The sequence below is a fragment of the Mya arenaria genome, chromosome 16 (genome assembly GCF_026914265.1).
Source record: "Mya arenaria isolate MELC-2E11 chromosome 16, ASM2691426v1".
Lineage (NCBI taxonomy): Eukaryota > Metazoa > Mollusca > Bivalvia > Myida > Myidae > Mya > Mya arenaria.
The window spans coordinates 1,079,053-1,095,232 of record NC_069137.1 but is presented as its reverse complement, the minus strand read 5'-3'; the positions used below and the strand labels follow the sequence as shown (position 1 = coordinate 1,095,232).

The 16,180-nt window shown below is 37.9% G+C and overlaps 1 protein-coding gene across 3 annotated transcripts; it reads right to left on the bottom strand.

Annotated features, from left to right (window-relative positions):
- Window positions 1–1,833: 1,833 nt before the first annotated feature.
- Window positions 1,834–16,069, bottom strand: LOC128221377 (angiopoietin-4-like). Of its 3 annotated transcripts, none has more exons than XM_052929985.1 (7): window positions 15,429–16,069; window positions 14,530–14,676; window positions 14,185–14,331; window positions 5,707–5,840; window positions 5,480–5,576; window positions 4,885–5,049; window positions 1,834–4,322 (listed from the first exon to the last, which is right to left on the bottom strand). In XM_052929985.1, exons 1-7 carry the CDS (start codon window positions 16,030–16,032, stop codon window positions 4,057–4,059), a joined length of 1,560 nt encoding a protein of 519 aa, XP_052785945.1. In that variant the 5' UTR covers window positions 16,033–16,069; the 3' UTR covers window positions 1,834–4,056. The 3 variants fall into 3 exon arrangements, with proteins under 3 accessions (XP_052785945.1, XP_052785946.1, XP_052785947.1); XM_052929986.1 differs by having other exon boundaries at window positions 14,185–14,328; XM_052929987.1 differs by lacking the exon at window positions 14,185–14,331.
- Window positions 16,070–16,180: the final 111 nt, after the last annotated feature.

Genomic DNA, 16,180 nt, shown 5'->3' with positions numbered 1-16,180 from the left:
GGATCACTTAACGTGGACAGTGAATGTTGGATGTACTTGGACCTAAGGATCACTTAACGTGGACAGTGAATGTTTGATGTACTGGTCCCTTGGGATCACTTAACGTGGACAGTGAATGTTTGATGTACTGGTCCTTAGGGATCACTTAACGTGGACAGTGAATGTTTGATGTACTGGTCCTTAGGGATCACTTAACGTGGACAATGAATGTTTGATGTATTGGTCCTTAGGGATCACTTAACGTGGACAATGAATGTTTGATGTACTGGTCCTTAGTGATCACTTAACGTGGACAGTGAATGTTTGATGTATTGGCCACTTAACGTAGACAGTGAATGTTTGATGTACTGGTCCTTAGGGATCACTTAACGTGGACAGTGAATGTTTGATGTACTTGTCCCTAGGGATCACTTAACATGAACAGTGAATGTTTGAAGTACTGGTCCTTAGGGATCACTTAACGTGGACAATGAATGTTTGATGTACTGGTCCCTAGGGATTACTTAACTTGGACAGTGAATGTTTGATGTACTGGCCCTTTGGGATCACATAACGTGGACAGTGAATGTTTGATGTACTGGCCCTTTGGGATCATTAAATGTATCTTACTGTTAATTGAAAACTTAATAACGCTTTTAATATTCCGGTTAAAGCGAGGTGTTGAAACTTACTGTTATTGATTGTTTTAAACACATCGAGACTCTACTGTAATAGTTTAGATATATCAACAATCACTTTCTAATGAAATTCTCATAAATAGGAATAATGTGTTTATAATGAGCGCTGTTGTGGGGGAGACCAGGGTACCCGGAGGAAACCCACCTGTCCGACTTGGTGACCACAAACCAAACTCACATGCCCCCAGGCCGGGAATCGAACCTGGGTCGCCTAGATGAGAAGCGAGTGCACTAACCACTGCCCTAACCGTACAACCTTTCCTCCCCACAACTCAAGACCACACTCACTCGCAACATTATGCCAACAAGAGTGATAAATTTAAGGTGTAATAGCTTGTTTCACATTCGTTGTAAAATTAAATAAGTTTAAACTAAACTAATAAGCACAATTATATCGTCCCTGCTTAATCAGGTATCCAATGGCCTGTACAAGTTTTAATACAAGGTGCCTTAGCATGAACCTTCAATATTTTTCAATATTTTATATTTTACGTCATAAATAAACCTAAACTACTGGCACACGCCAAGTAGATCAAAACAGTGAAGATGCACTCGAACTCCAAAATAAGATTAGCCACGATAAATACAAATGTTTTAAAATACCAAATTTGATGAATAAATGTCGAAGAAAATGGTTATGGTGAAGACAATTGAGTTTATTTGACAGAAATGTGCTGAATACACACGTATTTCGAAAGTAATCACAATAAATATTTTAGCACTCATCAATCATTAAATATTGTTACGTGTTCAGCTATTAGATACACGGATAAAATCTGGTTATCAGTTAACAATAATTTCCATTATTGCATTAATAATCATATTAAAAGGTGTATCATTCAAAATTGATTTCTGTTATACATGTGTATGTATTGATTTTTAACACACTTTGCTGTTAAGATGGTATTTACATGCCCGATATTTAAGTTTTCAAAATGTTATGATCTAGATACGGACGATTACTTCTTCAAAATATGTCAAGATTATCAGGGTACCAGTCTACTGTTTTACGTGCGACGCCAGAATTATTTGTTTACGATTTTCTATCACCGGTCAAAGTTAGAGAGCGGCCAGCATGGACGAACACAACAAGCATTCGAAATGTCAACACGGACAACAAGACTAGCTGAATAAAATCAACAACAACAACACAACATAAAAGTAATCGATTTAATGTTGCTACATAACAACAGCCAATTGTGTTTGCAAAATAAAGATGCACATGTTTTGATTGCAATGATTATCAACATTACGCCACGAAACAAAGTCTATACAAGTTCAAGATAGTGATTTGATAATCATTCAAAAGTTACGCTTAAGCAATTTTTATTTTTATTATTAACATTCATCAAAATGTTTGAATTGGTAATTATCGCGTTTGAGTCGATTTTTTTTTAATTCTAGAAGGGTTTGTACACATTTCTGGTGGAAAAACATAGTTTATTTTCGTCGAATTCAACTTTTTTTAAATAAATCCCTATGTCACTAAGATGTTGGGTTTTTTTTGAAAACAGCAACTGGTGATACAACAGGATCAAAAGCCTTCATCCAACATATATATTTATGAGAATGACTAAACACATCCTAAATATAAGAAATAATACATAGTACAAAAACATGTCAAAATACAAAATGAAAGGGATTACTTTCAGATAATGCATGTTGGCAAACATTTGTTTTCAACTGTGTACATATTGACTTTTATAATTTATTAAAATTTACAGTCACCATTTTCTCCTATATCGAACGAACAAACGAAAGTTTATTCATTAAAAGGCCTCCAGCCCATAATACATGTTACACTGCAATTCAAATATCAAAAATACATATTTGTAGCTAAATACGAGTAGTGTCTCTTGGTTAAAAAAAGTTAAGTGTTATCTATAGCTAACTTGAGTTTATGAACGTAAAAACCAAAAGATATAATATGGGTAACATTTTCCAATGCCATCACATTATAGATATGAAAAATGTCAGTATTTCTACCATAAAAACAAATAATTTTCGCGGATGTCATTAAATCTTGAACACTTAAAAAAACTTGATATTCATCTTCAATAACAAGTATGTCTTTGTAAAATAAACAATAAATACAGAAGCGATCATCTCTATCAATACTAAAAAATCGACCATTTTTAATATGGAGTTATAACAATAGGTTCTAAATCTAGCCAATGATTTTCTTACAGGAAAAACATATTGCTATTAAAAAACTTGGTGACGTCAGACCTCAATCGCTCAATGCGTTTACAGTTTCAGTTTCAGGCTAGTGGCAATAGCAGCAAATACACGCCTTTTGCCAAACACAATCATCCTAATGTATACACATATCGCTATTCAAAAGAAAAAAATAAACAAAGTAATATCTGACAAGTATAAACAAACTACTTATAAACAGTCGAAGCCCGTTGGCTCCAGATCGATTGGCTCGAATTCCTCGTTGGCTTGAATGAGATGTAAAAGACCGATGTCTATATACAGAGGTAAGCATTCCCGCTTGGCTCGAATTTTCCGATCGAGGAAATTTTGCCGATCCGTGTGAGTTCAAGCCAACGGGATTCTACTGTATCTCAAATGAATAAAGCAATGCATGAAATAAAGAAGAAACGACAGCAAGAGCATCAGTACGTTTTGTCTTGGGATTAAATTTTGAAAGATTTCTAATAGTCCGACTATTAGTACTAGACATGATGGATACAAATTTATTTATAGTGTTAATAGATTAAATCAGGATATATTTAGTTCTCATGTCAGTAAACAAAGGACAACTGCACAAAAGTTATACTCTGATTCAACCATATTGGTATTATATATTTAACGTTTAAATATACACGTGGCAATATGAAGTCACACCTGTCATTGTACAAAACTGCACTCTCACAGATTGAACGTTTCGACAACTTTTTTTAGTCTGGGATCGTGCCATCTTTTGCGAAAATCATTGGAAACCGTGCATTTTTTTAAACCGTAAGTAACAGTTTAAGCATCAAAACATTGATTTTCGAACGAAAATATAAAACTCTGTGATCTTATCTTTTGTTAGCAATCTTTTATCATTGGTTTGCTGATATTTACGAAAATATTTGCTCTTTCCAAGACAAAAAAAATAAAAATAAAAAGATGTAAAAATGGTGTATCTGTGCAAAACAAGTTGTAAAAATGGTGTATCTGTGCAAGTGCAGTTTTAGAACTATTAAGAACAAACAAACATTTCCTGATAAAGTTTTATGAAAATTTGCCCCTTAATCATTTGTGTACAAAATTCTTAATTAATTTTATGAAAAATTTGCCCTTTATCATTTGTGTAGAACAATTCTCAATTGAATGTAAACTAATATTTAGCTAGAAAAAAAAATAGCACGTGTTGATTGAATTATTACTACACAGAAGGTCTAAACATCATTCTGCTAGTTTTTAAAGATTCGAAGCTATCAAATATCATAGCGGTTCTGTTGCTGACATAAGTTCCGGGTGTGTAATACAAGCCATTCAGGTTCGCCAAATAGATGCAGTTTCTGTACCACCATGCTCCATGATAGTCAACGGCACAATTACTCCACGAATGGTCATTGTCATGGTCAAATGTGGAAAAGGCAGAACCGTTTGCATAGGAATTAAACTGATACCTATCCGGAACCACTGGAACTAAACATTAATATTTGGATTTATTAAACAAATGTTAATTGTTTGCATATGTACTGCAATTGATATTTTTTATTCGAAAGGTGGCATTGTAAACGTTTACATTGAACTAATATTGCTTTGACATAATGGTTATATACGTTTTATGTTTACATAGAGTTTTTTACGGCACGTAATGCAGTTCCATGCTAATAAGATATTATTATAATATTTTAGTGCACTTCAAAGCTACAAAAAATGATTTATAAAATGAAACAACTACGTGATTAATTTGCAAATTTTATTTCAACTCTTTGACTCAGTTTTCAAAAAAATTCTGATATTATGTCATTTTGAGTGTTCAATACACAAGGAAAACAACTTGTTTCCTACGCTTTTCGGATCCGTAAAGCATCGATATGGTAAAATGGTATCGTCATAACCAAAATTGCGACATCGCAACAATCGTTTATTATTATAGTTTGATTTCCAATGCTATTCTGATAATTTGAATTATCAACATCTTACCTTTATGTACTTATTTGACCTTTAACCACAATTCAAAGTTTTTCAGAAGTATACTTACGTCCTCTTTCTGACAGTGCATCTCCTACATGTAAGGTATAATTAGACCCGGCTCCTACACTGAAGTCAGCGTATACGATATAGGCGGTGCTGTCATTGGCGCGTGTGATGTCAATTCTTAAATCATGTGTTGTCCGGGATGTCATCTCATGCATCAATTTCAGACCTGAGAAACATTGATATTTGAATCAGATTTGTGTGGTGCCAGTTGGCCTTTGTATCATTTATGTATTTTCCTACTTCACGCTTTATTATACTCAGCGATTTATATTTAGTTTATTTAAAAAATGTGAACTTTGCAGTTTTTTAAATCGGAATTCGCCAATGTAAAATTCAGCATTTGTTAACTCACTTGTATTTTGATTGTCATTCATTTTATTGAAACTGTTCTATTTTATTTCCGAAAAATATGTATCAGAATTAAAACGATTATACTTCTTTAATCAGCAATATGTAATAAAAAAGTTATTCGGATGATCTACATTCAAACAATATTAAAATCCAATAGGGAGGTAAAAGCATTTCACCAACATTTCGTCAAAGAATCGAATATAATTAATATGTGTATATATATTTTGATCACTACGCTTACATACCCAACCAGAATTCGCCCTGCAGAGATCCAAACCCATTCTCGTATGAGGAGAAATTGCGATAGAAATCCACACTTCCGTCCACACGATGTTGAAACACCTTCAAACGTTAAAGATGTTAAACCACGATGTCTTTTGCTGACTTTTAAACAACATGTGTTCATATAAAACCATGATCTTTTTATATAGTATCTACTACATACACTGTGAATAATTATGTAAACACTCACGGTCCAGCCTCCTTGATCGGTATCCATATCACAGAACACTTTCGCATGTTGGTTTGTTTTCCATGTTGTGATATGATAGACGCCAGAGGGCACACTTCCAAGGTTCTGCCTTATTTCCGAACAGTCAGCAAAAGCTGGAAGAAAATAAATGTTGATGGATCCTATATTGGAATGACGTCACCATTACGTCATATGTACTTCCCTTGTGTGGAAAATTCTCAATAAAAATAAAATGTTCTTATGATTGATAGACATGTTTTCACATGCTCAATACACTGTAAATCAAAACTATTATTATTCCTGAAACTTTTATACCTTAAGTATCTATTCTTGCTTGATTTATCATTTAGAGTAGAGATTAAAGCATAAACCGCTGCCCTATAGTTGAAAGGTCATTTTGGAAGATCTGTCATGGCGGACGGTGCAATTTTTTTTAGAGTTTGTTTTTCAAGTGGAGTGATTTTTCTTAGGAATAACTTGACCGCCCTTTTTTATTGGCTTAAAAGGTAATTTAAAGCTTGTACTTTAAGAATATATGTGGTTATTAGAGCCTGCATTCGCTCGAAATGCCTTTAAATGTTGTCTAAAAATTATAATTTTACATTGAATTATATAGGGAATAACAATGGTGGTGTGTAACCTAGAAACACAAAGTGAAATAAAGAAGAACATCTTTTGAAACTGCTCATTACCTGAAGCAACGTATCCAATCATCAGCGAAAACCTTAATTTTATTTTCAAGAAAAAATATGACGTTTCAAATGGTTCCGAAACACCAGAAAAGAAATCCATGTCATTATACAGTTGGCGACTTTTTACAGACGTAACACTGCGGGATAACCTCCAATAATTCCATCTCTGTAAAAATGGATAAAAAGAACAAAAAATGAGGAAAAAAGATATGTTTGTATTAACATATGATTTAAATAAAAACTATACCAGCACCCCCCCCCCCCATATCACCAGCAACGCCAATACCACGTGCACCACCCCATATCAACAGCAAAGCAGATAACACGTGCACCACCGCATATCACCAGCAACGCCCTCAAATTTAGACACAAATGTTTCCAACTCACCTGGAACGTGTGCACATCACCTACAACGCCCCCTTCATTTTGCATCGTTCCCATTTTACAAGCAACGCACCCATATCACAGACAACGCCCCCATATCATAGGCAGCGCGTCTATATAAAATGCAGAGTCCCATATTACGAGCAACGTCCTTTATCATTTGTAACGCTTTAATATAACTAGCTACGCCAACATATCGCAAGAGACGACACCATATCACAAGCAACGGCCCCATATCTACAGCAAGGCCCTCACATTAGAAGTCACGTCCCGTTATAACATGTAAGGCCCCCATATAATAAGAAACGCACATATATCACATACATAATCCTGAAATCAAAAGAAACGCCCCTTTATCACTTCGAAACGCACCATTATAACTTAAAACGCACACATATCACATAGAACGCCTTTATCTAAAGTGAATGACAAAATATAATCAGGAACGCTCATAAATCATAAGCAACGTCTTAAATATAACCAACAATGTCCAATATATCACCCGCAATTCCCTAATATTAAAGCAATACCCATATATCACCAGCAATGCCAACTATATAACCCGTAATTTCCTAATATCAAACGCAATAGCCATATATCATCAGCAATGCCAACTATATAACCCGTAATTTCCTAATATCAAACGCAATACCCATATATCATCAGCAATGCCAACTATATAACCCGTAATTTCCTAATATCAAACGCAATAGCCATATATCATCAGCAATGCCCAATATATCACCTGCAATACCCTAATATTGAAGCAATACCCATATATCACCAGCCACACTAAGTGAAGTTATTTAGCACTGAGATCGTCCATGGAATGATTTCTATCATCATACGGATTCATTTACAACTTACCGTGAGAAGTATGAACAATTGGACACGAAATATTACATGCAATACAAAATACGTATGATCCCAATTATAAACGGGTCAAATCAAAATATTTTGCAAGCGGAATGAGATAAGAAAGAACAAATACATTTAAAATATGCGCAAGGTTTCCTTTCCAATGAAGCCAAATGTATGAATATGGGCATAGCATAAAGATCATAAAAACGATTTTAGTTTACTGACGCAGAAGCAGACGATAATGATATACAAAAAATATACTTGGCAATCAGATATCAAAAATATAATTAAAAGTAGTAACCCGAAACAATTAAAGCAAGTATACATTCAATTAGCTTAATAATAATTAAATTCCATATTCAGAAAGACAAATTTGATTTGTAAACGTGAACATAATCCATTACTTAATAACATCGAAACTTTGTAACAAAGTCATATTTGTCTAAACTTTCTCACAGTAATAAGGAATATATCTTATTTTATGCCGTTGTGTTACTTAGAAAATAAGTACATATAAATCGACGTATTACGCTACTGTTGATACGTGCAGATTGACGCAGGTAAAGGCGGATAGCAACTGGCAACTGACAAGCGGCGACAAATCTAGACACTGATTGTTCATTCAGGTATCGAATGGCTGGTTTGACTTGCTGGCCTTGTCATGTCAATTTACAATGTAGTTATACTTATAGTAAGCATGATAAGCATGTTCATTGCTTCATTTCAATTAGCATTATGTGATTGTTTACGAATTTAATGTATAATGAAAGAAAACAAATGCCGGAATTGCACGTTTGAACACGAAAGCTTTATTAACATAGAATGTATACTGTATTACCACAACACACCATTTTCCAGTTGGAGGAACAAAAAATAAATTGGAAATGTAATTATCTAGATTGGTTGTTTAAAAAGAATATTTTTTATTGAACATCAGGAAAATGTTGAAATATTATACACCCCCATATTACCAGCAACGCCCCTATAATTCCAACTTAATCCTCATAATACCAGTAATGCCCCTATATCACAAATTACACCCTCATATTACCAGCAACTCCCCTATTTCACCGACTACACCCTAACAATACCAGCAACGCCCCTACATCACCAACTACAACCTCATATTACCAGCAACGTCCCTACATCACCAACTACACCCTCACATTACCAGTAATGCTACTACATCACCAACTGCACCCTTATGTTACCAGTAACGCCCCTTTATCACCAACTACACCCTAATATTAACACGAACTCCCCTATATCACCAACTTCACCCTAATCCGTCCCTATATCACCAACAACACTCCCTTATTAACAGCAACACCCCTATATCACAAACTAAACACTCATACTACCAGTAACGCCCATATAACACCAACTACACCTTTATATTACCATTAACGCCCAAATATCAAAAACTTCACCCTCATATTACCAGAAACGCCCCTGTATCCCCAACTACATACTCATATTCACAGCAACGCTCCTATATCACCAGCAACACCTTCATATTACCACTTACGCCCCTATATCACCAATTACACCCTCATATTACAATCAACGCGCTTATATCACCAACTACAACCTCACATTACCTACAAAGCCCCTATATCACAAACTTCAACCTCATATTACCAGTTACCCTCCTATATCACCAACTACAACCTCATAGTACAAACAACGCTCCTATATCACTGAATATAACCTTATATTGCCAACAACGCCACTGTATCACATACTTCACCCTCATATACCAGTGACGCTCCTTTATCTCCAATTACAACCTCATATTTCCAGTAAAGTCCCTATATCACCAACTACACCATCATATTACCAGCAACGCCCAATATATCACCAACTACACCCTCATATTACCAGTAACGCCCCAACATCATCAATTACACACTCATATTACCAGCAACGCAACTAAATCACCAACTACACACTAAATTTACCAGCAAAAACCCTATATCACAAACTAAACCCTCATATTACCAGTAACGCCCCAACATCATAATCTACACCCTCATATTACCAGCAACGCCACTATATCACCAACTACACACTAAAGTTACCAGCAAAAACCCTACATCACCAACTACACCCTGATATTATTAGCAACGCACCTATATCACCAACTACACAACTACAGCAATGCCTCCCTATCATCAGCAATGCCCCCATATCATCAGCAATGCCTCCATATCATTAGCAAGGCCCCATGTCATCAGCAATGCATCCATGACATCAGCAACGCCTCCATATCACTAGCAATGCCCCCATATAATCAGCAATGCTTCCATATAAACAGAATTTCCCAATGTCATCAGCAAAGCCTCCATATCATCAGAAATGCCTCCATATCATCAGCAAGGCCCCATGTCATTAGCAAGGCCCGATATCATCATCAAAGCCTCCATATCATCAGAAATGCCACATATCATCAGCAAAGCCCCATATCATCAGCAAGGCTGTCATATCATCAGCAAGGCTGCCATATCATCAGCAAAGCCCCCATGTCAACAGCAAAGCCTCCATATCATCAGCAAGGCCCCCATATCATCAGCAAGGCCCCCATATCACCAGCAAGGCTTCTATATCGTCAGCAAAGCCCTATATTATCAGAAATGCCCCATATCGCCAGCAATGCCCCCATGCCATCAGCAATGCCTCCCTATCATCAGCTAGGACCCATATTATCAGCACTTCCAATATCATCAGCAAGGCCTCATATCACCAGCAATACCCCCATGTCATCAGCAATGCATATCTATCGTCAGTAATGCCTCCATATCACCTGCAATGCCCCCATGTCTTCAGCAATGCGTCCCTATCATCAGCAATGCCCCTATATCATCAGCAATGCCCCATATCGCCAGCAATCCATGCCAACAGCAATGCCTCCCTATCATCAGCTAGAACCCACATCAGCGTCAATGTAGCGATGCTCCATATCATCAGCAATGCCCAAATGTCATCAGAAATGCTCCTTATCATCAGCAATGTCCCATATCATCAGCAAGGCTACTTATCATCTGCAATGCCTCCATATCATCAGCAATTCCCCCATGTCATCAGCAATGCCCCCATGTCATCAGCGATGCCCCATGTCATCTGCAAGGCTTCCATATCATCAGCAATGCCCCATATCATCAGCAAGGCTGCCATATCACCAGCAATGCTTCCCTGTCATCAACAAAGCCCCATATAATCAGCAATGCTTCCATATCAACAGAATTTCCCAAGGTTATCAGCAATGCCTCTATATCATCAGAAATGCCTCCATATCATCAGCAAGGCCCGATATAATTAACAAGGCCCGATATCATCATCAAAGCCTCCATATCATCAGAAATGCCCCATATCATCAGCAAAGCCCAATATCATCAACAATGCCTCCATATCATCAGCAAAGTCCCATGTCATCAGCAATGCCTCCATATCATCAGAAATGCCCCATATCATCAGCAAAGTCCCATGTCATTTGCAATGCCCCCATATCATCAGCTAAACCCCATATCACCAGCAATGCCTCCATATCATCAGCAAGACTGCCATATCATCAGCAAAGCTCCCATGTCATCAGCAAAACCTCATATCATCAGCAATGCCTCCATATCATCAGCAAGACTGCCATATCATCAGCAAAGCTCCCATGTCATCAGCAATTCTGCCATATCATCAGCAAAGTTTCCATATCATTAGCAAGGCTTTTATATCATCAGCAAGGCTTCCATATCATCAGCAAAGTTTCCATATCATTAGCAAGGCTTTTATATCATCAGCAAGGCTTCCATATCATCAACAAAGCTGCCAGATCATTAGCAAGGCTTCCATATCATCAGCAAGGCTGTCATATCATCAGCAAGGCTGCCATATCATCAACAATGCCCCAATGTCGTCACCAATGCCTCCATATCACCAGCAATGCATCCATATCACCAGCAAGGCTTCTATATCATCAGCAAAGCCCTATATCATCAGCAATACCCCATATCGGCAGCAATGCCCCCATGCCATCAGCAATGCCTCCCTATCATCAGCTAGAACCCATATTATCAGCACTTCCAATATCATCAGCAAGGCCTCATATCACCAGCAATGCTCCCATGTCATCAGCAATGCATATCTATCATCAGCAATGCCTCCATATCACCTGCAATGCCCCCATCTCATCAGCAATGCCTCCCTATCATCAGCAATGCCCCCATATCATCAGCAATGCCTCCATATCATTAGCAAGGCCCCATGTCATCAGCAATGCATCCATGACATCAGCAACGCCTCCATATCACTAGCAATGCCCCCATATAATCAGCAATGCTTCCATATAAACAGAATTTCCCAATGTCATCAGCAAAGCCTCCATATCATCAGAAATGCCTCCATATCATCAGCAAGGCCCCATGTCATTAGCAAGGCCCGATATCATCATCAAAGCCTCCATATCATCAGAAATGCCACATATCATCAGCAAAGCCCCATATCATCAGCAAGGCTGTCATATCATCAGCAAGGCTGCCATATCATCAGCAAAGCCCCCATGTCAACAGCAAAGCCTCCATATCATCAGCAAGGCCCCCATATCATCAGCAAGGCCCCCATATCACCAGCAAGGCTTCTATATCGTCAGCAAAGCCCTATATTATCAGAAATGCCCCATATCGCCAGCAATGCCCCCATGCCATCAGCAATGCCTCCCTATCATCAGCTAGGACCCATATTATCAGCACTTCCAATATCATCAGCAAGGCCTCATATCACCAGCAATACCACCATGTCATCAGCAATGCATATCTATCATCAGTAATGCCTCCATATCACCTGCAATGCCCCCATGTCTTCAGCAATGCCTCCCTATCATCAGCAATGCCCCTATATCATCAGCAATGCCCCATATCGCCAGCAATCCATGCCAACAGCAATGCCTCCCTATCATCAGCTAGAACCCATATTATCAGCACTTCCAATATCGTCAGCAAGGCCTCATATCACCAGCAATGCCCCCATGTCATCATCAATGCATATCTATCATCAGCAATGCCTCCATATCACATGCAATGCCCCCATGTCATCAGCAAAGCCTCCCTACCATCAGCAATGCCCCCATATCATCAGCAATGCCTCCATGTTATTAGCAAGGCCCCCATGTCATCAGCAATGCATCCATGACATCAGCAACGTCTCCATATCACTAGCAATGCCCCCATATCACCAGCAATGCCTCCTTATCATCAACAATGCCCTCATGTCACCAGCAATGCCTCCATATCACCAGCAATGCCTCCATATCACCAGCAATGCCTCCATGTAATTAGCAATGCCTCCATATCATCAGCAATGCTTAAATGTCACCAGCAATGCCTCCATATCATCAGCAATGTCTCCATATCATCAGCAATGCCTCCATATCATCAATAATGCCCCCTTATCACCAGCAATGCCTACATATCACCAGCAATGCCTCCATATCACCAGCAATGCCTCCCTATCATCAGCAATGCCCCCATATCATCAGCACTCCCAATATCATCAGCAAGGCCCCATATCATCAGCAAGACCCTCATATTACCAACATAGACCCATACCACACGCAACGTCTCCACATCAGCGTCAATGTAGCAATGCTTCTTTCAACGCCGCCTTTCAATAGCAACGCCCCCATATCACCAGCAACGCCCAAATAGACTTTGCAAGGCCCTACTATCACCAGCAATGTCCCCGTATCACGAACAAGGCCCAATATCACCAGCAACGCCAATATATTACGCCCCATTCAATTCAATTTTGAACGCACAAAACGCTCCTTTAACACATGGTACGACTTAATATGTACACCGACGTCCCTATATTACTAACAACGGCCTCATTTGAACCGCAGTGCCCAGATATGACTACCAAAGTTCCTATGACCACACATAAATGCCATAAACTTCATCATATCCCCAGCAACGCCCTAATATCTTGAACAGCGCCTCCATGCTCCCAGCAACGTCTTCAATTTAGTTCTAACGCCCACTTATGACAAACAACGCATACATATTACTAGCAACGCCCTAACATCATCACAAACGCCCATCATATCACAAGCAACGCTCCAATGTATCCAGCATCTTCCAAATATCACCAGCAACGCAGATATATCACTTTCTAAATCACTAGAAACACTCCCATATCATCAAAAACATCCCCATATTACAAGTAATGCCCTTTTATCAATTGTAGCACTAACGTAGGCTTGCATAAAGTCAATGTAATAAATTTGAAAACTATCAAGAATACTATTTTCAGGACAACGAAGACAAGCATTAAGTGGATGTAATATATTTCAAAACTTAACGAAGACCATTGCTCGGGCAACGGATGTAACCACGAATCGTATGTAATGAATCCGATTAACTATGAAAACAACATTTCACGGGCAACGGATACTATAAAAAAAACTACCAAAATACTATGACCAGGGCAAACGATTCTAGCATGTTTATTCAAGTTATTTTTATATCATTTTAATTTGATCAAACACGAAGCATACCTCGGATTTCTGTTCCATCTCCTGTACAATTGGAGCCTCCGTGTCGCGGGGCGGGATTGTTACATTCTCTTGTTCGAAATTGTTTTCCCTTTTCACAGTGAGTGACACAATTTGTCCATCCCATCCAAATTCCCCATTGTCCGTCTACTAGCAGAATATAATTTGTTAGGGTTATATTTGTTATTGTGATACTATTGATAGATGTTGTGACTAGGACCATGTTGTGTTCAGATAAACTTTCCTCTTGAAATTGTTTCCACAGATATCTCGTTTCTTTTAGGAAGGCAAAACAAATGTGCAAGATCAATCATGCGGTTTTTTAATAAATTCAAACACGATTCTTACCTCGGATTTCTAGATCCTCTCCGGGACAACTGGCGCCTCCGTATAGCGGGGCAGGGTTGTTACACTCCCTTAAACGATACATTTGTCCTGTCTTACATCGGGTGTCACACTTCGTCCATCCCATCCAGTTTGCCCATTGGCCATCCACTAGCAGAAAATAAATCATTAATATCTGTAAATTAAATCCCAAGTGAACCTTTTTCGGTTACCGTTCGAAATCGGTAAGTAGCCCCTTTATGTATTAAAACATATGTACTTGTTAATGCATGCGTAGCCTCCTTTGTTTCATGTCAATGGTAAACTATATTTTCAAAATTAGTAAAATACTTCCCATTGAACGACCCGGAACTTTTGATATACTCTTCATTTCCAAAAATGGCCTGGTATTGGTGTTTGTTATCAAAATACGGCGAAAAGGAACTATGTGTAATGGCTTGTGATCAAATTCCATGTATACCGTCTTAGCGTTTATACAGCTTGCGCACACACAAAAAAGAGGTCATTCTTTATATTAACAATGCAAATAATTACTTATATTAATTCAAATGACTAGCCAAGAACTTTATAAGATATTTTCTATAAATAATCAGTGTAATTACGTTTGATGTGACAGCATTACGGCATAACGTTGAACATGAGAATATAGCGACGTTTTATGTATTTAACGCTGCAAGTGATAACATTACTATGAATAATATAAAAAAAAATATTCTTGGTTAAAAATTACATTATTATAAAATCATGTTTTATCAGTGCAGCATTTTCTATTTCACTTGAAAAAGCTAAAATACCGTTGCTGCTGTTGTTTCAACGTAGTAATAGATCATAAAAACTAGGACATTGGCATTTGCACGAAAAAGTGTTCATTACGTATCTGAGATGGCAATATAAGTGTTTACCCGGAAGCATGTTTTCGATTGAGGATACGCGGCTCGTAAGACTCCTTAAATCTGACTTAATCGAATCGGATGACGACTTGTAACTTTTAGAATGTCTTTCAAGCTTATAGTCCATTGCGTTGGTTTGATTTGCCAAACGCTCATCCAAACTGCTTTGTGCATTTTGAAACTCGTCATCTATGTTTTTCATATGGTTTTTCATCTCAGTTTTCAAACTCATTAAAGCCACTTTTTCTTGCTTCATCGCAGTATTTATTGCAGTGTATTGGGACTTCATCATTTGCGTCACGGTGTTGGAAATTGTCGACTGAAAATTATTTGTAATTCCACCTAGTTTGGGTTCGTAGTTTTTCTGTGTCTGTGCAATACGTTCCAGTCCTTCCGTTAACTGCGTCTGCAAAGCAGACAGCGAATTCTCGAGTTTTATCTCCAGTTTATCCATTCTTTCATCAAGCGAGGCATGTGACTTTCTGAATTCGTTATCAAGCGATAACACTTTTGAAAATGTTTGCATCAACAACTCATTGGTATTTGCGCATCGGTTTAACAGCACAGTGTAACTTGTTAGTATCACAAAAAGCATGTTTGCCTTACACACAGCCATGTTGAAACCTTCTGGTGAGAATCCAGGTGAAATTACAAATGAGACCAAATGGAATTCGCACAAAATTTATGATGAGCCGCTATGAGCAAAAATGAGCAGAAATGAGTCTTATAATTAATTTGGCGCGATCGTGAAATATGCTGTAATG